Source organism: Dermacentor silvarum, chromosome 1, assembly GCF_013339745.2.
Source record: "Dermacentor silvarum isolate Dsil-2018 chromosome 1, BIME_Dsil_1.4, whole genome shotgun sequence".
Lineage (NCBI taxonomy): Eukaryota > Metazoa > Arthropoda > Arachnida > Ixodida > Ixodidae > Dermacentor > Dermacentor silvarum.
The window spans coordinates 54,295,875-54,319,757 of NC_051154.1; the positions used below are offsets into that span (position 1 = coordinate 54,295,875).

The window sequence follows — 23,883 nt, forward strand, 5'->3', positions numbered from 1 at the left end:
GTTACATACATACATACATACATACATACATACATACATACATACATACATACATACATACATACATACATACATACGTACGTACGTACGTACGTACATACATACATACATACGTACATACACACATGCATACATACATACATACATACATACATACATACATACATACATACATACATACATACGTACGTACGTACATACATACATACATACATACATACATACATACATACATACATACATACATACATACGTACATACACACACACATACATACATACATGCATACATACATACATACATACATACATACATACATACATACGTATGTACATACATACATACGTACATACATACATACATACATACATACATACATACATACATACATACGTAGTCGACCATAAAAGTTAACGGGACACGGGATTTGCGAAAAGGCTGAATTACCGCGAAGCCTGAGCACATAGCCTCTCATTCAAAGTTTCAATCTGTAGAAGCTTTTGCGACCTACACTGCAATCCTTTACATGATATGTGTGATGCCTTAAGAGAGCAGAATATCGCATTTGTCGCGGAATCCGTGTCCCGTATACTTTTGTGACCAACTGTACGTACACACTATAGGTTTGAATGAACGCAGGTAAATGTATCTTTCGCCATTGAGTTTGGTTGCATCACCAGGTATGTCTTTAGCCCTGCACCGTTCTGATATTAAGCGGGGCTTTGCCAAGTTTCATTTGGTAGAGTGCCTACCGTTGAAAATGCCGACCGTTGCGTTTACCCACACCTACAACTTGCGCTGTAGTGGTTCGCAGCGTACGTTCGGAAATCCCACCAAGCGTCAACGACAACGAAGAAAGGCCAGCAAAACACAGAAGCGGCAAAATGAATGGGCGCTCAAACGACAGCCCTGATTCTGTGGCCGCATCACTTCCGCACGAGCCGCAGCAAAGAAACTCGCGCAGGGTTCACAATGCACTCGCCGATTCTCCATTAGCCGCGCGGGGAACGGGATCCATATCGGCGCGCCAAACAATGCACTTGGACCATGTCACGCGTGAAGCAAAAGTCTTCCTTTTTTTTGAAAAATAGAAAGGAAGCACGGTTATGTAGGTTAAGAGGCAAGGCTCTTCCTCGCGTTTGGAGGTCGTAGTCCAGAGGGTGCACTTACCGATTTTCCAATGTACGTGAGCAGGATGGATTTTAGAGCGGAAAGCCTGAATCGCGTACGATCGGGGTTGGTTGTGCTCAGAGCTCTGCAGCTGCGGTTTATACCGTGAAACCGATCTCCCATATTTTTGACTTCGTAGAGCCATACGGCCAGCTTGCACAAGACATCTGCACGATCAAGCGCCCGGTAACTAATTGGTTCTTTATTTATTTATTTTTTTTTGAGCTCGGGGTTCCGTTAGAATTCTGACGGTTACTTAGAAATGTGAAGTAACAAAAGCCTTTATTAACTATATGTACCTCAGGTAAAATTGGAATGTACTTGCAACATTGTAAGGCACGCTACAAACAATCAAAAGTGGACGGGCAAGGTGGCTCTGAATCGAGAACACAAAGAGGAGATCACTGACTCACGTTGTAAACTGTTTTATTGCAAAGACAAGAACCAAAGGACAGGGAAAACACCAAAAAGAAAGTGTTGCAGAGAGAATAAGAAATTAAATTCAATAAAAATTCGAGAAATTCAAAAGTAAAAACCGGACGCTCTTTAATAAGTATTGCAGGCTGTCGTCGACACGAGCGAGAATTCGCAGATTCGTCACCATATACATCCATCGCTTTCACGTTTTCTTTTTCTTCTTAGCTTAGTCGGAACCGTCGAGAATGTCTGTCGCGGAGAAATCGTGTCTCAGCGACTATCGTTGGAGAAGTGCAGAGCGAAAACGAGGGACGCACGAGCCCGCTCGCGATGCTGAGAGCGGCGGCGGTGGCAGTCCTTGAGCGCGGCCGCGGCAAAGTACACGGCAAACAGCGTCCTGCTCATCGATCGCCGCCGAGGCGCGCGTCGCGGCCATGCGCGTGTGTACACAGCGGCGTCCCCGTTTCCCCCGTACGGCGGGCTGCGCGTGTGGTGCGCGAGTGCCGAGCCCGGGCCGCAGTCGGGGCCTCAGTCCGTTCGCACCTGGCGGGGTCCGCGCGGAGCCGAGGGCCGCCGACGACGGCGGGGGGGCGCGCGAACGGCCCTCCGGAGGACCCCGCGCTCGTCTGCATATGTTTCATAGCGCGTCGACAAAAGCCGGATTACCGCATTAGCGTCCATTATACGGGGGGATAATCCTCGGCGATGCACAGGCCAGCCTGGCCCTCTCTCGGTGGGGGTCACCTCGGCGCAAGAGTGGGGGCCAGACAAGGGCGTTTATTTTACGGCGCGTATAAATATTTTCCCGCGCTGAGCGAGGCGCGCCCTGACAGCCGGCGTTTTTCCGTGGCCGTGGATTAGCGCCTATATTGGCGCGCTGACTTGTGATTTCGCGCTTGAGAGCGCGCGCTGAAAGGTGCCGTCGCGACTCAAAAGTGAGATGAGGGGATAAGCGGTGACTACTGTTGCCTTTTCGACCGATGGCCGCGCTGGACGACGCGTACAAAAAAAAAAAAAAAGTATTATAAGGAAAAAAAGGAAGGGAAGAAACGACGATCACAGTGGCAATGTGCTACGCAGTGCTACACCCCGAAAAAGGTACCGCGGCATGTTCTGGCAGCGGTAGGCACGCCGCTGGGTTTTGGTATTACGCAAAGATAATACTGCTTTCGCGTTCCAAGGCTTGTTTAGAGTATAACCGAAACGCTTAGACGTTACGTTGGGAACATGCCGTCCACAGCGCACAGGTCACCAAAACGAACGCGTGCCCAGAAGCGTAACAATGAGAGAAAGGAATGAAGAAAGAAAACAATCATAAGAAGAGCATAGACGACGTCTGTTCAGTCACGCAGAAAATACAGCCGCCGTGCGGGCCAAAGTCGAAGAGTTGCGCACTCATCCGACTCTGCCTCAGCGCGCAATGATCTGCTGGTCAGTCTGTTCCGTACTGTTCCCACACCCGAATCTGCGGGCCGGACAGTAGTGGACAACGGTCAAAAAGAACTTGGCGCTTCGCGCACGCTAGGCCGGACAAGCCGCTCACGTGACCAAGCAATCGCCTTCCCTAGTATCATCGGCTACCCAGCGCGCGTCTCGCCATCGGGCTATGTGGGCTCTACAAGCTATGGGACGACGGTGCGTCGGCGTGCGAAAAGCGCGGCTCGCCCAATGCGCGAACAAAACGACACGGGAACCGCGCCTCTGACGCTGCCGCGCACGGCAAGAGCGCTCTCGACCGAAACTCGGGGGTAAAACGCAGGAATCAGATGAAAATTCGCAGCAAGAAAAAAAAAGAAAACGGAAAGAACATTGAAGGCACAAACGACAGACTGGGGAAAACGAAAGCAGCGGGGGCGATCTGCGAGATTTTTTGAAACGAGGAGCGAAAGAGCTCTCATGGAGCCCGCGCGGCTCGCTGCGCGTCTGTGGGCCACGTGCCAGCGGCACTGTCTCGTGGCCGGCCGGCCAGCCGTGCGCGCGCGATGCACACTGGCAAAAATAAACTTGCAAACACTGGTGGCCCTCCTGGCGTGATGTTTGCAGTCTCTGAAACGATCTCACCTCTCAAGCATACGAATATAGCGTTCTTGAATAGTGCCTATGCGAGGATTCTTTATTTACTAAATGATCCTTTCCACCATCTTTTCAATCTATTAATACAGGATTACTCACCAAGGTTCATAAATTGTTCTGGCGCTTGAAGTATTCTCTTGGTGCGGCATTATATTTCGCTCTATAAAGCTGCTATTATTTCTTTCCCTTCTTTCTCCCCCTGAATATAGTGGTGAAAACGTTAAGCTTACTTCTTACGACGTTTCGAAGCCCGCGTGCTACCTTCAGCATTTTGAAGCACAGTGATTTACACTCGGTCATATTTCCTCTGCTTTTAAATATTAGTGAACGTAAAAAAAAAGAGAACGTTCAGTTTTTTTTTTTTTTTTTTTTTTCCGACGCCCATATCGCGAACTTCTCACGACACTCCCTCCGGGCGTCGCAATGCTGAGAACAGTGAGGTTCACACAGGGTCATCCCATTCACTGTGCCCACCGCTGGGCTGCACGCTGTCTTGGACGATAACAGGATTCGCGAGGACAGTGAAAAGGGTCCGCCGCAAAGATGGCAGAGTTAAGCGCGTTTGTTCCGGGGGTGCCTCATCGCTTCCGTGCAACACGGGAAAAAAAAAAAAAAAAAAGGCTGATTCTTTATTTCTTTTCTTTTCCTTTCCTTTTCTTCTTCAACTTCTGCTTCTATTTAGGAGTAACCGTCCTTGTCGCGTCGCTTTCACCATGACGTCAGCACATAGTAAAAGCTTAAGAAGAGCATCTGGCTGGGCCAACACCGATGAAAGCGTATTCGACCCGGAGAGTTTCGTGGTTAAACGAATCCTGTTTACTCCACCAGCCGCACTGAACTACGCAACGTTCGGTATTCGCCAGTGATGCCAAATAATGCTTGCGCGCTACCAAATTTGTAGTGGTGCCGCAAATGCCGCGACAATTCAATAACCTAAGTGAAAAGCATTAAAACTATTTGCGTGAACATTAGTTGCAAGGCGAAGAGTGCAACGTGAACATTTGTTGTGTTAGAGAAGTTTTTCCCAGTCCGTGCGTGTGCGTGTGTGTGTGTGTTTGCTTGCTTGCCTGTGTGCGTGTGTTTCTAATGCACGTGGTGTTCTCTTTCTTGACATGTGCAGGCGAGAAGGAAACACCAAGAACTGAGCCCCGATCGAGGTGGATCTGCGAGCAACTGAATTTGCGAAGTGGCGCCACAATGAAACATCCACGCCGACGCATCAGACGGCTGGCTTCCTGACCAAGGCCAGCTTGCGATGAATGCCAGCGAGGCCGGCCCCACGCACCGCGGCGGCTACCGCATCTGGCTGGCGCGACACGTGATCCTGGCGATCAACGCCACTGTACTTCTTGCGTTTTGTACATGATCGCACTGATTCCTCTATGATTCGTATAAGCGGACATTTAAATGACACGAAAAGACGCTGAAAGCCGAATGCTCAGACGGGCAATGTGATAATTATTCTGATGAGAAATGCTCGGGAGAAAAACGTGAAGTGACCGTGTTGATTTTGTTTGGTAACTGTGATCTCTGTTTTCTTCTTTCATTTGTGGCCCCCTAGTAAAACGTTCCTTCCGTGGTGAGTGCAGAGAGAATACTCAGGACCACTGCGTGAAATCTCTAAAAACGTGTTCGAGTCGATGCCTCGTCATAGACGATTCCACAAATGCAAAAGAAAACAAGAATCAACACCGCAACCATCCTTCTTTCCGATCACTTAGGTGGACGTTGTTAGAAGGACGGTGCAGGGGTCGGCGCAGGGTACCCGCGTGTGCTTACCATCTCCCGGCTTTCCGTGTAGCTGCTTCGCCTCTGTCAGTTGTGCTCACACGCGTCCACGTCGAATGAGGGGCCTTATTTGTGGGCGGCAGCGAAGCCCGCGCCTGGTGCTCACCTCGGGCAACGGTCGGGCCCTCGGCAGCGACGAGCGCGTCTTCTTCCGTGATGCTGGCGTCGCTAGACGCCCGCCAATGGCGCAGCCAGGGCTTCGGGGCCAACGGAAGACACGGCTTCGCTGCTCGCAGTTATATGCATGTACAATAGTGTATTTATATTCTGCAGCACTCGCTCTTTCCGTTCGGGAGGTATGTGTACTTCTTGGCATTACTGTTGTGTGCACCGCTGTGGGCATCGCTCCTGTTCAGAACTGTACACTGTCTTCGCAAACGGGGCTTTGTCGACCTGCACATCAACTATGTCTAGGCTCAGTATGTTAACGGCACAACGGCTTCTAACTCAAAAGACAGAAGCCAGCCATATGACGACGTTGCCTCAAACATTTGGTTTCTGAACGCGGAAGTTTGTGCACAGCGGTTGCTTCATATATCTAAAACGAATTCATCTTGAAACTCTGTGAGCAAGAATTATGATAACCCGGATAAACATTTTTTTTTCTGTTTCTTTTGTTCCCGTTGTTTCCTGTAGATATTGTGAATATATATGTCTGCTCAGCTGTGTCCTCGTCTTGCTTCTTGTGCTTCGCCTATTTCTTCAGATGATGCTCCACAGCGATGTATTGTATAGTCATGGTTCGCTTTGTGTCTGTCACCCAAATGCTCGCTGATATTTTCTTGGTTCATGTGGTCAGGGGCAGACCGCAAGCTTACCGCATTCAGAGTTTGTGTTACGTGGCGAGTCTTTTGTATTTGTTTTGTTTGCATGTTGTTTTGATGGGCGCATTGCTTGTTTCTGCATAACACCGCAGCAATACATGCCATGTTGCTAAATGCCCCCTGTTAAGTGCTATATGTTTACAGAAATTATCATTGCACCTTTATCGTAGAATACGTTTAGTGATCCTTTTTTCCCCTCGTTATCTGCTTAAACACTCACTTTGATAAGACACTGGCCTCCTAGCAGATTGCATTCTCTGGAGTGCCAGTTGCGGTTGTCATGAAAAAAAAATAATAATAATCTGTTCAGAATACTTTGCCCTTGTTTTGCTTAAAGACGACTGTAGGATTTACTGCCGTTAGCAAACATGTCTTAAATACATCTTAACCATGTGATACAAATTTTTTTGCGTGCAACAGTTAATTTCTGCTCTTAATATACGTTCTCCTGCTCGCACCTCTGAATGCGGTGCAGCGCGCTGTTTGTGTATCAATCTTTCTGAGTGTGTTGTTCTCACTCTGGTGGCTGAAGCAATTCTCTTCTGTGAGCTGAACAACCAAGGACCGAGTCTAGTCTGGGTACTATGTGTAATGCTATAGCTGTACATGCGAAGAATTGTATAAAACGTATACATAAAAAATCCTCGCAGTTGCGTATGTTTCATTTGTTGTGAACGTTGTGTTTTTGGTGGTCAAACTCTGAAAAGACGGCATGCACGCCGGACTCTACAGAATGACCGACCAAGTGCCAGACTATCGGGCTGGTCACCATCTTCAATATGACTGACGTTGCAGCATGCGCTCCACCGCACACTGGCTCAGGATCAATTTACGAGAATGTTTGATTCCTAATTTTGTTAAAATACTGTTTTTAGCAAGAACTAGCAAACATTTGTGCACTGCACGAGATGGAAATGCCGAAATATTACCTGACCACAGTTGGGTCGCCCGGCCCCGAATGATTGACCTGTGGCTCAAGTGGTGGCTTGAGCTTGAGTGGTGGCCGGCTTCGCCTATAGGCACTACAGGAACATTCACAAAACGACAAAACACCGATGTTGCATGATTACTGCGCGTGATCTCGTGAAATACTGCAACACATCCGTCTACGACTGTGCTTACTTTGAGTAAAATGAAGTCTCCTGTAGCAGTGAGGTTTGGACCAGCATCTATCCGGAGGCAATTACTGCAGGTAATTCAACATATCGTCTGCGAGCCAACCATAAAGGAGAAAGTGTCCTCGCTTGGGCTCCTAAAGGGATTAGAAGTAGTGAATGCGTGTAAGTGCAGAAACATTGACAATGATCCTGTGTACATATACCAATCATACTTACGCCATTTTGAATACGTAAGAACAAGTACGTAAGTGAACACTGTTCGCAATAATGGACTATGAACTAAGAAGTACGAAAACCTTGTGGGTAAAATAACGCAGTGTTGCGAAAAGAAAAGTGCATACTTGAAGCGAGAGTCAAAAGAATAAAGGCAAGAACAGAAACTGCAATCCATTTTTGTTTTCTTCCTTGATGAATATATGAAAAACTGCGAAAGTGATAACATATAACCACGCAGTAGAGTATATACACATACGCTTGAAACTAGACATGAAGGTTTATAATAATTAGCTATGTGGACAACACGATGGTGCGCGTTGCTGAGTGGCTTAACTTGACGTGCAATCGTTGACTGGTATAAACAGTCCGCGACCAGTCCGCGACCAGTCCGCGACCATCTCTATATATACATATAGATGGCGACTCTATGTGTTGTCCTTCGCTGATCATAAGCGAAGGAGTGCATAGAGCATAAATACTGCTCAAGAGAGTGCTGCGTCCCATGGCATTCGCATATCCTGCAACCTAATATTAACGCACTCACTTTCAACAATTTGACTTCATTAAAAAAATTGGAAGGTAATTCAACCTCCAGTTGAAGTCAATCTCTTCCTGAGAGACTTGTGGTGAGAATGGGGCGGAGTCACTGCGCAACCCATGCACCCTGTCACGTCATCCCTCGCGTGAGGGGAGTATACGAGTAGCGTCGGACTGCCTAAATTTTTTGACTCCGCTATCTTCGGGATCGGCTCAAATTTTGACGCATAATGACGTGCTAATTAGTTTTAATAAATTTCCCGGGATTTGCATGCCAGAACTACGATCTGCCTCAAAACACACCACAACACCCGCCGACTAAAGTATCTCATTGACGCCATGCAGTGTCTCTAAGGAAGCTTAAATGTGTCTTCGTTGCGCGAGACGCACTGGCAGCGTTAGTCCATTGACCAAGCACGTGTTGCTGCTCAAGGTAGAGCACTGTACGAGCCGGTTTTTCTAGCCCGGGCCTGGCCCGGGCCCGGCTTGAACCCGAAAGTACCATATGCTGGCCCAACCGAGTCCAGCCCGGGCCCGAAAGATTTGAACGCGGCCCGTTTATAAACACGAGCATAAACAGAAACACTTTCTGTTTATGCTCGTGCGTTACCGTGTGATATGCATGAACGCCTGTATACTGTATAGATTCGCAAATAGTTGTACTGCAGGCATGGGTGACTGCACTCTTGTAAACACCGCTAGCCATTTCATCTCACTCTTTAATCTAGAAGAATAATTGCTGTACGTACAATGAAGAATTTGCGCAAATAAAATTGGCGGGAATATAAATTGAAGTACGCTGGTCTGCTGGCTTTCAGAATTCTGCAACACACTGCTGCTAGAGTTCTTCTGGATCCATTATTTCTAAACAGGAAGTGAAGGTAACGCTCATGTGGGACTATATCCTTACAGGGAAGAGCGTATTCTTATTGCTTTATTCGGCTTCATTTTAGTGTCGTCAATTTTTCAGTCAGCAATTCAAGTATCCGTGTTTTGTAATCTAGAGAATTTTGGCTCTGTCTGCTTTTATTACCAAGTGGGTTTTAAGCACAGTGCCATCTACAGACTACAGAACGCACTTTTTTTATCAAGTCATATTTCGTTCACGCCAATTCCCAGCGAGCCTGCGTATAGTGCTAGAAAAAGCAACTCAAGGAAACGAACACGAAGGCCGCATAATTTCACGTTTCTAAATTTAGTTCAAAAGAAAAATGCATTGAGAGATCAAATTTATCTGCTTTCTGTTTTATTTTCCACATCCCTTTCACAAACGTTGCAATATTTTGCAGCATATCCGCCTTTGTTTGAGATATTTATCCAGGAAAACCTGAAAGTATGAATAAAGTTATGTTGGACGAATTATGCGATACACTACGGCACATTATTCAACTCGCTTGAAGAAAGCTTGAAGTAATCGGAAACCAGTAGCTATAGTTGCACTATGCCTTAGCACGCAACTTAATTTGTGAACGTATGTCTCAGAAATAATTTGCAGCTACGGCAACGAATTATTTCATAGCTCTGAGAAAGCGTTCAAAATGTGTTTCGTTCTTTTTGTGGCATTAGAATGATCACAGGTGATGCAATGCAAGCCGGTTCATAATTCACTGCTGCTAAAAGTAAAAAATATTTTGTGCAAAAACAAACGATCTTATTGCATTAAACACGCCCCCTGCTTTTGAAAAATGTAACCAGCTGCACAGAAATTCCATTTCACTGCTTACGCTTGTGGCTGCCCTACGAAGAATACATCGTATAAAGAACCAGGCGCCGAATTGACAAAGTCTTTCGTTCGAAAGTACTCTCTGCCAGTGGCCAACCGCCTTCGCTAATAATATGTCAGCATCAGGATTGGCTGAAAGTTTCTCTTACGAACAATTTTAGCGTAAGAAGGTTTTGTGAATTCGGGCCCAGCTTACGAACACACAGACCGAGAAAACACGGCACTTCACTCTTCGTGTGTTCGTGCTCTGGTTCTTTACGATGAAATCATAGCAATTAGTGCAGCTTACTTTTGACAGCTAAAGAGTCTAGGGAGGTTTTTTTTTTTTTTTCTGTGAGCCTTGCACAATTACTTCAAGCACGCGTCTCATCTTTTCAATGTCATCTCAATGCAACTATCTGCCTAACTGGTCATTATGTTCTGGTTCTGTGAGGTCTTCCGGCTCTTGAAGTGCGTCCTTCGCCGCCACTCCACCTGGTTTCTGCTCGTTCCCTTGTCCGGCGGGGCCGCTGTCACTCATCTCAACAGCTGCATTTGAACGTCGGGCCGCCCGAACGTGAAGCTCGCCTCAAGGAATGCCAGGTCTTAATAACTTGAGAGTCTCGCTGACCAGAGTTTTCGAGTGTCGCAAAAGACGAAAGACGATAAAAGTTGGCCAAGTAGGCGCGGGATGGCCACTGCATGGTATCATTCTGAAAAAGACCGAGGGGCGCCACTAACACTGTATTCGGTGGAGTGTGCCGGTGGTGTGCCGTGGCCCCCCTCGGCCTGCCCCTGTTTTCCAATAAGCCAACAGGCGCCACTGAACAAAAATCGGGTAAGGGCGCCAATGTCGACAGCTACCAATATAACGGGGCCTCTTACGGGCAGGGACCAAGATCGGGCTCTACGCGAGCACGAAGTTCACGGCCCGAGCCAGGCCCAGGCAGGCATCAAAACGTGCTTGCCGACCCCAAGCCCGGCCCAAGCCCGGCCCAATGGCCGGGCCGTGCCGGGCCTGGGCGCTCGGGTAAGCTCGAGCCCGTGCAGTGCTCTAGTTCAAGGCATGTCAGTCTTTGATGAATGTTAAGTGCGAACATTAGGGTTTTTCTTTCTAATGTAAATAGCTCTTAAGTGCAGATTAAGTGGCTTATGTCTTCGCATACTTTGCACGCAGGGCATAGTGGTTGTCTTATTTAGTATTTTTTAGTATGTAGTGTTTGCAATGTTCTTCAAGTGCGCCTGCGCCCATGCTCGGTACGCGAGTGTTCTTGCGTGCCGTTTCCATCGCATGCGTCGGCCGTAGCCGGAAATCGAACCCGTGACCTCGTTTTCAACAATAGAACGCCAGTCACTGAGTCACTGCAGCATGTTGTAAGTTATGAAGACTGCATACACGGAATGATATCTAAAATTTCACGTGAACGTTACGTAACGGTCAGTGCAACTTAGCTTTCTATGACTGAATGAATGGCTGTCATCGTGCTTAAGTTGTGAATTTCTACTATAGCGAAGTTTATTTTTATAGGACTCAAGGCAAATTTTGAAGAAAAAAAAACATAACTATCGTTTCTATTTCTTTCTTTTTTTGTTGGGTTCCTGTTTAGTCACCTCACTGTAGCGGGGAACTACAAAAGAAATCCATACGCATTTCGCCCAAAGAAAGCTTTATATTCAAGCGTATACAGACGGTTCTTGTCGACAAAATTCTTCTACAGCTGCCTTTGTCATTCCAGAATGGAACCGAATACAGACATTTAAACTGTCTCACACGACATCATCAACTACAGCAGAGCTTTTTGCAATATTGTCTTTGTTACGATACATAAATTCAACGCAAAAAGGGAACCAATGGGTCATCCTTTGTGACTCACAAGCAGCTTTGTCATCACTTCGTGGTGGCATCAGCAATTCCCAAAACATGGCGTTAGTTTATGAGACACTAAAGGAGCTCACAAAGGCAAGTGAAAAAAACTCGTACAATAATGTTCCAATGGATACCTAGACACTGCAATATCCCTGGGAATGTTGCAGCAGACATGGCTGCTAGACAAGCGCATATTAATACCGCCACATACGGTCTCCCTCTAACGCAAGCAGAATTGCGGAACATACTAAGACAGATCTCAGTCCGTGGTTGCAAAGCGACATGGTTTCATCAGAACTCGAAATCTTCAGACTTATTTCACATTGACCCTGCGCTTCAATTCAAAATCCCGTCCACATCGAATACAACCAGAGCCTTTGAAACACTCATTCACCGTCTGCGGCTCGGTACCGCGTACACAAAACATTTTCTACAAAAACTTTCAAGAGCTTGTAGTCCGGAATGTACTTGTGGCCACGCGGATGAAGATGTGCAGCATCTTCTGTTAGAATGTCCACGACACGACACACACAGACAACGTTTAGCAAGTGATTTAGAGACATTAGACCGCAGGCCCTTTAGCCTCAGGAAGATATTAGGTGCTTGGCCAACATATTCGCTGCAAAGACGACCGTTAATGGCCCTCCAAAGAGTTCTAGAAGCGAGCAATATTCTCGGAAACTATTGAAAAGAGTGTTTATCTGTGATAAACTCACTCTATGGTCAATTCGACACCTAGGTTCATGTACTTTCATTTGAATCGAATCCATGCTATCTTATGTGCCGTGATTTTAGTATAGTTACGTGACCGGACTTTGTGTTTACTTTGGTGCACCTATGTGACTGAACTTTGTGTGCCATTTTTATGAGTGGACTTTCAGTTTTAGTGTGGCATTAGTGTACTTATGTGACTGGATTTTGTGTTTAACTTAATGCGCCTTTGTGACTGAACTTTGTGTTGCTGTGTTTCTGAGTTGACTTTCAGTATTAGTGTGGTATTAGTGTACTTATATGTGACTGGACTTTGTGTTATTGTGATTTGGAGTTGACATTTAATTTTAATGCGTGTAAGTTAATTCTTTTTTCTTCTTTCATACCTCTATGTGAAAAGGAGTAGCCGGCGCCAATTAAAGGCGTCAACATCTCCTAAATACCATATAATAAAAGAAAGCTTCGCATCTTCGCAAAAATTCATCCTTGGCCAGGGATCGAATCTGTAGGACCAACCCACTGCGGTGCGGTCGCTCAACCATCTGAGATAACCAGGAGAGCAGATCGCAGAGCGAGACCAAATTAATCGAAAACGCGAGGTACAGGGGCATTAAATATGACAATTTTTCCTTTCGTGAACCTACCTGCACATTGCGCGCTCTCGCAAAACTGTTTTTCCATGAGCTCATGTTTATTGCATTAAGACCCTTTACTGAGTTCCTGCGGGCAATGTCTTGCATTTCTTCAAGGATCTGCGCCGAAGGACAAAAAAAAAAATGAACACTGATATTGCTAATATCGATAATATGGTTTTGTTTGTGAATAGGGCTATTTACTATATCCTTCGTGCACGTTGTGAACAACAGTGGCCCTAGAATTGATTCCTGCGCAACTCCGTATTCAATGACACTATTTTCATACTTACAGTCATGTTATTAAGTGAGTAGGAGACGATAGTAGTTACTACTAATGAGTGGGAAAGCAATGCTTCTGCTCTTGCGAAATACATGTGTGATATTTACTTTCACCTCTATAGAAAGTCTATTCAAGGAAACATAAAGTCAATGCAAAACGAAAAGATGCTTAGAATGGCTTCAGTAACGGTGACCCCATACAACTGCAGTTTACGCAATAGATCGCGCCACGCTTTACTGAATAAGCTGCCTTCCGGCAACCTGAAAAAATTCCGGTAAAAGAAAGCTTCTCTTCAATATCAGAATATTTTAATGCGTCATAAAGCTTCGCATATCGCTCACTTCTTAAGCTCCAACAGCTACCTACTATTTATACACCCAATGCAGATAATTATACGTGCATATACTGTTCGTTCTTGAAGGTGATGAAATACGAGAATACTGAAACTGCTGATAATGATTATGGTCATTGTAAATTTCTGTTTGTATAAAAATGTCTCGAGAAAAAATTTACTTCTGAAAAATTTCATTGTGAAGCACGTCGTTGTGAATGTACAATGCGATCCACTGTTAAAGGGAACACCCTAATCCGAGGCTCTCACTTTGCTGGCGCTCTATGGCTGCAAGTGCCGGCTGAAACTACGACAATGCACTGGACAGGTGCGTAGAAAGGTGTCAACGCCCCCAACCACAAGTAGTCTGCTGCAAAGCTGGGCGATTATACACTTGCCGATCATGTGTTCGCTTTAACAGGTGACCGCACTGCGCGTCAAAGTCGCAGATATTCTAGAGCCAACAGCTTTACTCGACCCAGCCTTGGTGTCGTATTCACCTGCTGCAGATGTATTTTGCAAGACGTATATATTAAAAGAAATAATCTCATCTTCCAACAGGATGTGTTAAAATGAAAGTACATTGGAGCTAATTGTTAACTGAGAAACTTTTGCAGGTGATGACTGAATACGAAGCTCATTATCCGATACATGCGAAATAGGAGCTCTCGCGTCGAGCCGTACTGTCTTTATTTCTTTTTTTTTTTCGTCGCAATATCAGCAAGGATACACGGTCTTGCAGGCAGATGAGATGTTCCCTTTCAAATTGACTCTCGTGGTCTGTACTGGGAACCGAGTTCTTAAACCAGCCTTATATAAAAGAAAAATTTCGTTCACATATTATCAATCATACATGACGATATCCCACTTTACGTCAGGATATGCAATGGGGACGCAGCACTCTCTTGAGCAATATTTATGCCTCACAGTAAACTATACACCCCTTCGCTTATGATCTGAAAATCGACGAAAGAAAATTGCCTGATACCACTTTATTTACTGCCATTTTTCCTCATTGCTCGTTTATAAAGCACGTACGATAAAAAAGAAGGAGTCGTTGAGAAGCGAATATATGTGGACTAATAGCATGAAAATTGCAATTTCTGCAAGCTGAACTAGCGTATGCACCAAGACATTTTAGCGCACAGATTTCAACAAAACAGCCAATGTAGCAGCATAGCAGGGTACGCTGCTTTATTGGCAATGCGATTTGATAGCACTAGTATCAATTTCTTATCCTGGCCCTCTAAAAATTATCACAAGATCTCGGAATATTTTTAAGCCTGCTTAAAAATATCGGTGCCGTTATTCCCTTATGCGCATGAAAAACGTTTTTTTTTTTTTTTTTTTTTTTTTATTCAAACACTCTAAAGAGCTTTCACTTTCTTGTCTCTTCTGGCTCTTTTGTTTTCTTTCTTCAAAACCTCACACCACCTGGATGGATAATGTAAACGCGGAAAATGCAAACATGGAAAGGCCAACACGATGCTTGAACACACTCTGTGCTGCATGCAGAGAACAACCCCTCGCTTCTATCGAGCGAATTCAGCCCTTGAAAACGGCGCCGCATACCAGAAACGGTCGGGTTGGTTTGCGTTAGCGTCATCATCTGGGCATCTGAAAAGGAAGAGAGATTACAGCGCAGGATTTTATACCACGTCTCGGCGTAAGTGGAGCTGAACGTGCCATAACGCCGAGCGACTACAGCAATTACGAAGCATTCACAGCGATTATGAAGCGCTTCTAGCTGTCGCTGCCTCGCAGGGCATATCTCCTAACACTTCTAAAACTATATTGCTAATCTATGCATGGCTGCCGTAGCATGGCAAGGCCCTGCAGTACGCGCAAGGCGTTCTGAATCATGAGTAGGTCACGTGAAAAAGCGAGAGAAAAGTGCTACGAGAACTGGCCTGTCTCGCGTCCATGCGAGCAGCGCAGTGGTTGACTGTGCGAAACTTATACAATTCGTTTGTGCGTTGGCGGCGCGGCAAACACCCGAAAAATGGCGTTAGCAAAATACATAAAGAATTATGCGGATACAAGGCTCATGTTGGATTCGATGTGAAGCGAATCTTTAGTGAAATGTTTATTTAAATATCATGCCACTAACGGTGGTACGTATACGATTGTGCTTACTTTCATTTTACGCAATCTGTATCATCATGTGCTGTTTATGTTTGTACATCTCAAAGGTATCATCTTTATTACCATGCAATCTTCATGTTTTTGCACTAACGACACCGCTCATTATAGCTATATATGTGCCGAAATGCAAACACCGAATCAGGCGGATGGACTGTGTGAGACGTTTACGCAGCGATATGTCTTTCGGGCAAAGAAGCGGCTACGATGGTTGTCGAGGGAAAACTGGATGACAAGTGCATAAGCAGAGAAGTACGACGCATATCCTGCTGCATTTAAGGACTCTGTACCTCTTGTGCCACCATGAACATGGCACATACCCCTTAAAGAGGACAGGCCAAGAATGGACACACACCCTTTGACACTTTCTGAATGGCTAAATCACGGAAAATGCAGTATATCAAGGAACCCGCTGAATATAATGCGGTATTTTGTTAAGGAGCCGGTGTGCTTTATAGATACCTGGAAGCCGACATTATATGTTCAGGTTCGAAGTATATGTAATTAAAAAAGGCAGTTTTACCTGAAGAGAGATGCATTGCATGCGATAGCAAGGTTTTTAGCGTTGTGCTTAAGCTCTTCGGACGATGCAGCACGCGAGGCAACTGCTGCTGTGCACCAGAACATACCTTGGAAGCCACCAGGGGTGGAGGAGCACCGTCAGTGCTGCGTTGCACTCGTCGCACCTCGACGGTGCACGAGATTACAGTACACCGTAACGAGATGAAACCAAAGGAAGACCGTCGGCTTTCATAGCCGGAAGTGCACCGTTTGTTCCACTCGGACCGCTGTACGCACAAATGTGCGGTATGCTCACAGCTGCTCAGCCGGTGCGCTATAGTGTTCGTGCGCACAACGCTCATTCCCGGAAGGGGAAGGCAGAATATCTTCCCTGACTTTGCTGCAAAGCTATCGGAGCGTGACGGTGACGGCGCGAACGCGGTTCGAGTGTTTGTAACTTGCTATCGCAATAAAAGCCAAATGTGCTACGCGTGATTACACTGCCTACTTGTAAGACATGTAACATATTCGCAAGTATCGCATATTTACGGGTAATAATTTCGTTAAATAACGCTAAACGTGGACCAGTATACTGCATCGCCTGGATCTGTTACATGCTGCCAAATTTCATGCAGTGCCCATTCTAAGGTATGACACACGGATGCCTCGGCAAAAACCTGCCGTCAGATACCTCGACGTATCACCTGCAGCGACTTACCTATGCGAAATTATGAGGTCAGCACACATGCTGACCAGAGTTCATTGTCATCAGCCTATTCAATTCCATTATACAGTTACTCGACTGTCCAGTCTCTGATTACCTTTGTCGTGCGGCAACCGAGTCCATCCTCGGCAAATTTTCTTACCTCATTACTCGATGTAATTAATCCTATGCTACCCTCGGCTGCGCTTCTGCCCCCTTGGTATCCATTCTGTTAATTTAATCAACCACCGGTCGACTGCTCTGCGCATTATACAATGTCTTACCCCAGTTCCCGTTCTTCCCTTAATCTTTCGATGGGGGCGAAATTCAAAAACACTCATGTACTTCGATTTAGGTGCACGTCAAAAAAACTCTAGGTAGTCAAAATTAATCCTGAGTTCTCCACAACGACGCCTCTCATAGACCCAGAGTAGGCTTTGGGACGTTAAACCACATGAATCAATCAAGCTCCTCTGAATCATAAGTATAGTATCATTTTCCCGCACATGAGGCGTAACCCATATTATATGGTATTAATATTTCTTCAGACTACACCTATAATTTTCCTCTGCATATGGCTGTTTGTACACGGTCTTTATAGCTTCCTTCCAAGTTTCAGCGTCACAGTTTAGTACTAGCAAAATTCAGTGGTGACTTCAGAGTACTTGCCATGAGCGCTGAAACCTACTTTTATTCTCTTACAGATTAGCTTGTCTTGATCACGGCACGAATATTAGTAACATTCAAATAAGGAATGGGGTACCAAAATGTTCAAGCCGCTACTGAAGCTGCTACCCGAAAATTTTCCGAAGGTTTCTGGAAACATACATGACGCCAAAATTCCACGTTGAGCAAAAAACGGGTGAAGCTAAATCTTTTGAATACCTCGATAATCGATTCTCCGGTCGAAAGAACCGAATTTTCGCACGCATGAAGGAACAGGGTATCACCTACTTCTAACAACGATTAACATAACAAACTACAGAAGATGCTCTTCTGTAGCTACTTGCTCTGGTTTGCGTCTCCACAGTAGTCCACACAGGTGCACGCAGAATGGCAACCGGCCGATAATATGCAATGCACTGCAGGTATACTTCCATACATACTACTGGCCGGCTGCCATTAATTCTTCGTAAGTGTTACGTTATGTAACTAGTTGCAGTTCGTTATTTTACTCGCGTCACACGATCTCCTTCTTAACAAATAGACCCGTGAAATAGCAAACCGAAGCCGTTCGTAACACACCCTTTGTCACTCGGTTATAGTTGCGTTCAATGTAACTGTATGCTGTATTTACTACTGTATTTACTTTCTTCAAAAAGAGGAGCGTATTCGTACGCTGATATGAAGGCTATAGGAAGACTGGCTCTTTCTTATGACTCAACTGAAAGCCCTCATGGTTGTTCACGTAACAGTCTTAGAAGCCTCCATATTGTCAAGTTTTCTGACTGCCCTGCACTGCTGCACTGAGGTGAATCAAGAGCGGGAAGACACCTTATTCTCTAATTCGGCCGCCACTGCCCGTTAAAAAAAAAGAAAAAAAAAAAAGAAAAAGAAAAAAAAAACCTTGCGTCTCCTGTACTGGCCAAAGATAAATCGTGCGTAATAATTTAAAGGCCCCTGGTGTTGCAGTGAATATACCGTGCTTACACGGCGTTGTAACGTCTGTTCGCTGGTTTTCCGTTCATTCGCAAGTACGTACTAACTCGTCCAACACGATTATCAGACTAAAAAAGCCTAACATGACATGTAGTGGTGCGTACTGGCGTTTATACAGGCGGCCGCCGCTCATGTTATTTAAGCTCTTGAAAAATAACAGCGCAGCCTACGCGGATAAGACTGATAAATTGTTCGCAGTCACCTTGTGCAGCTTAGGATACTTTTCGTATTCTAGCCAATCACTAAACTGGCTGGAATTAATTAATCTCCTACCTAATTGATGCTTATGATGCGTCTAAAATACAGCCTTTTAGAGCGTCACCGAATTAAGAGATCAAATTCAATTGCATAGCACCGCACCATCGCGTTGTCCTTTTTTGTTTGGTGCTGAAGAGAAAGTGAGGACAACCAAAAATTGCTCTGTGTTGTGGGGTGGCCAACTCGTGTGCTGAAACACCTTGCAAATGAAGGAAGCAAACTTTTTTTTCCTGGTCCGGTGTACTTATTGAAGGGACTAGGGCCGCGATAATCGTCGGTGTCGGGCGTTAGAGCGTGATTTTACCGCTCTCATATAGTATATAGGTCACTTATCGACATCGCGAAACAGCTATCGAGCGCGCTATTTCAACTTGCAACGCCACGCTACACCTTTGGGTGGCAAGAATTCCACGGCCGCCAATATAGCAATCGATGCTTTGCCGCATTATTGGGGCCACCGGGAAAGACATCGAACGTAGTTTGCACGTTTACAGCGCGCTTCAGGGCAGTGAGGTCGCGGCGCGCAAGTCCTCCAGCGTGAATAGATTAACTCTCTCTTTCATGCGCTATCCCTCTTTATCTCCTCCACTTTCTCTCTATCACTGTCTATTTAAAAATGGATAAATTCCCATGCGCAAGCATTGCATAAACCATTAAATTTGGTGTTTTTGACGAAAATCTAAAATTATCGTATTGAAACATTGGTGAAAAAGTCAATATTTAAGAACATGATTCATTATTTTAAATGTTTAATTTTTTTAGATAGAATACAAATGTTATCCTGAGTTGCTCGATGTTGCTACTTAAGTTTCATCAGCTTCATCCCCGTAGATTTCAATTGCTTATTTTAATACTCTAGTTAAAGTTATCTGGGACATCCAGCATAAAGAAAGAAAGCGAGAGAGGAGAAATCCATTTTTTCAAGCGGATCAGGAGAAGTCTCACTGACTCAGGCATTATCTTCGGCACTCTGGGCAAATTATTGTGGGGACACTTACCAAAAAGTAAATTTAAACACCGTGAAGCACAGCAACTTTGTTATACGAACAGAGTATATATCTGTTTCAGCAAACAATTTATCACTGCTCAGTCATTTCCTACACCTGCATGCAGCGTGAATAGCAACCTGTCGTAATAGATTTTTTAGAAAGGATTATTATACAGGTTACAGAGGGTACAAACAATCAGTAATTAAGTTTTGCGGTCGATGTTTGAAATGGGTCTTTGAAGTTGTCACTTATGAACAGAAGGCCTTTCGCGCGACGCATACAACATTGCATGGCCTAAAATTTCATGTTCGCGTTCTCTCATTTTTCTATCCAATGAAAGCTCATAATATAAGCTCCCTCAGGCCCTTGTTATTTGATGGTTGGGCGCAAAACACACACACACACACACACACACACACACACACACACACACACACACACACACACACACACACACACACACCACACACACACACACACACACACACACACACACACACACACACACACACACACACACACACACACACACACACACACACACACACACACACACACACACACACACACACACACACACACACACACACACACACACACACACACACACACACACACACACACACACACACACACACACACACACACACACACACACACACACACACACACACACACACACACACACACACACACACACACACACACACACACACACACACACACACACACACACACACACACACACACACACACACACACACACACACACACACACACACAAGAGAGAGAAAGATCCGTTCACGAAGCTGTTGCCCCAAGATGTTGAGCATAGCATGCAGTTACCAAATGTAATCCTGGGATCCATTACCCATTTCAATACACCTCGCACTACGCGATGGTATTTATGTGCCCCCATAGCGGCTCTATATGTTAAATGTTCATGTTTATCTATGTATACCCGTTTCCCTCTTTTATCCGTACTCATAGGTATTTGTGTTCACCTATACCAGTGGTAAATGATATCCATGTATTGTGACCAGCGGACGACTGGTATTGTTTCTATTTCACCGGTGACCACTTTTCACCGGCTAACAAATGTTAAACGTTATCGCTCGGCGCAGGACGCGCCTGAATGTATCGGAAGTTTCTCGAACGTTGTCGATGCTTCTATCCGTTGTCTGTATTCACCGACGCTTATGTTATCAGATTGTATGACCGACGCGAATTGTCTAGAACTTTCTGGAAGACACGCGGGCACCAGGGAATAACCTGGAACATTCGATGACTCATGTATAAAAGCCAACGCGTTTCGCCGCTGATCAGATTTCGACGATCGTCGACTGTGTTCGCCGCTTTCGTTGTGCTTCGAGCGCAGCTTGCTTTTGTGGGCACAGGTTCGCCCAATAAAGAATAAGTTTTGTCATACGCAGTTTTACGACTGTTTACTTCAGCGTCACTACTACGTGACAATAGTAATACCTTTTGACATGATACCATTACCTTTGATACCATACTGCTTCATTCTTTCTTCCGAGATATTTGACGTGGTTTCAAAATTGCCTTGGTGCTCTTTAGTTTTCATCGCTTATTTTTGAGAGCCAGCAATTCTTTGCACTTTGTTTTTTTTTTTTTTTGTTTTTTACTATAAAAGGATCGGGACTTTCAACTTCATGCACCGATATGTCTCCCATACTTTGTATATTTGTATATTTCCCCTTGTGACGGTTTTGTCCTTCCTCTGCTCGTTTATGTTCTATGAACACTTTGAGCCGCACTTCGATAAAATCCTCAATAGTATTATTCTACTAGCGGCGTTCTTTTTTAATCCTTCTGAGCAGACATTTTTGTTCCGATTTAATTTTCGGTCACGGTCTACTAAGTTTGCCGTAATCCCAATGTTTTGATGTCCTTTCAGTTTCTTCTACAATGCCTGCTGTTATTTTTACCTTTCGTTTGCCGAGCTTGGCCTGTCATCGCGGGTATGCTGCATACCGTGATCTGTACGGTTGGAAAAACCGCCCCTACCTCACTTACTTCTTCCGCGATTTCCTTTTGGATGCGCCTTCGATTCCCATTCAACACATCGAACAGGCCTCCCGCCAAACGGCGTGAATAAGCAGCGCCATCTCTCGGAGGATAGGAGAGACGAGAGAGCGCAGCGCATGCGTTTGGCGATCACTGGGCGCCGTGGTTATTGTGCTGCATGTTCAGGGTGCTTTAACGAAGAGTGTGTCCAATCATTAAAAGCTAGTGACAAGACTGCTTGACATTTTTTGTTGCGAAAAATTCGTGGGTCATTCCACGTCAAACGTGCCAGCCGAAAACTCAACCATCTTCGATTCCCCCTTTTTTTTTCTATTGAGGAATTTATTAGGTCTAAAGAAATGCACTCCCACAACGTTATGCGCTAAAAAAAAATGTTTGTCTGCATGAGCGCCATTTGAATTCCACTCTTTAGCAAAACATGATGTACAACAAAAAATCTTAAAATATGATTCTTACTTCAGAGGAAGCGGAAATTTCGTTTCAATGCCTTAGAAAGATTGTGCGTTACTTCACACTCTTCTTTCTGGCCCCGACTTAATAATTTATATAGAGTGCTCTAGCTATCATGCATAAAGTTTTCAATAAAAAAAAGGAAGCCTTCTATGCGGATGAAACCAGTATCATGTCATTAGCAGCTTCCTGAAGAAGCATCTCGCCTTTTTTGTTCTTCATATTTAATTATTTGTAATGTTTAATTAACTCATTCCTTACCACTAGAAATGTGCTAATTTCCTCCCTCTTATATTCTAACGTTTTATTTCAAGACGTAGTAGTCGCAACGTATACCGTGATGCAGAAAATTTTAGCCTGATCACAGGTGTATTGAGTGGATGTAAAGCAGCAATACTAATTGCTCCCCCTCCCCAGACAGTTTCCGAATTCATATGTAAAACTTCAAAGAAGCACCTCAGGCAACATGCATGAAAGTAATAATTTGCCATTTTTAGTATAAGTACCTGAGACTTAAACAATATCTGAAATATACAAAACATGCGCCTGGCTCTTAGTTCCCCACTTTTGTAAGTTCAAGGACGCGAGAAAAAAGAAAGAAAGAAAACTTCTTATGCAGATTTATTGCCGTAAATGTTAGCCGTAGTGATGCCCAGCTATGCGGGAAAGCAGTTCCTTGGTAAATTCCTATTATGCAGGGAGAAATTGTTTTTTACTAATGGTAGCAGGCACTTGCTTCGTTTCTTACTGCTCGCAAAGCAATGGTTGTCAGGTCAAGGAGCACGCAGAAGCCTCCTCATCCTTGTACATTGCTTTCCATCAGCTTCTCTGTACAAGAAAGCTGGTCTAAAAGCTGGTCTAGTGCGCGTTCAACTGGCACTGGAACCTCCGAGTACTTTGTTCAATTCCTGTACAAGTGATGTACAGTAAAGGGTGTGTTGCACAATATTGCACAGTAATGAATGAGAACACAGACGGTGTTCAAAATTTAATAGATTAGACTGCTAGTCAAGTTTCGGCCGAAGGTTGGTCTGAAATCGACTGCGTGCTCTTGCGTGAGTGAAAACTCCGTGAGTGAAAGGATTGCTCGTAATAATGTGTGCATACGCCGTAGAAACTCTGATGGATAAAAGCAACCCACGGTGGGAAAATAAAGTTGCACTTATTAGTCGAACACAATTATCACAATAACACGTGATAATTGTGTTATCATAATTGTGATAATTGTGATAATTGTGCCCTCAGAAGCATCTACCGTTGATTGAGACATGGTTAAAACAGCCTAGACGTCGGATCAGAAAATTGACAACCCGAGAGAAGCTTCTGTGTCTTCACTGCTGCTGTCATTTAAAAATTATGTTGCCTAGTCGACCAGTGCTCAAATTTTGCGTCGTTTTATTGAGGAAGTTCTAGATGCACTAGAGGCTATGGTTTCGATGATACCTTCAGTTGAAGTTTTATTT

General features: G+C 44.8%; 1 protein-coding gene across 1 annotated transcript in view; it reads left to right on the plus strand.

Moving 5' to 3' along the window:
- LOC119463436 (protein big brother) overlaps positions 1 to 7,119 on the plus strand; it is a 52,975-nt gene extending 45,856 nt beyond the window's left edge. The window contains exon 6 of the mRNA XM_037724286.2: positions 4,781 to 7,119. Coding sequence (XP_037580214.1) covers positions 4,781 to 4,837 — 57 coding nt within the window. The 3' untranslated portion in view covers positions 4,838 to 7,119. The remainder of the gene's footprint in view (positions 1 to 4,780) is intronic.
- Positions 7,120 to 23,883: the final 16,764 nt, after the last annotated feature.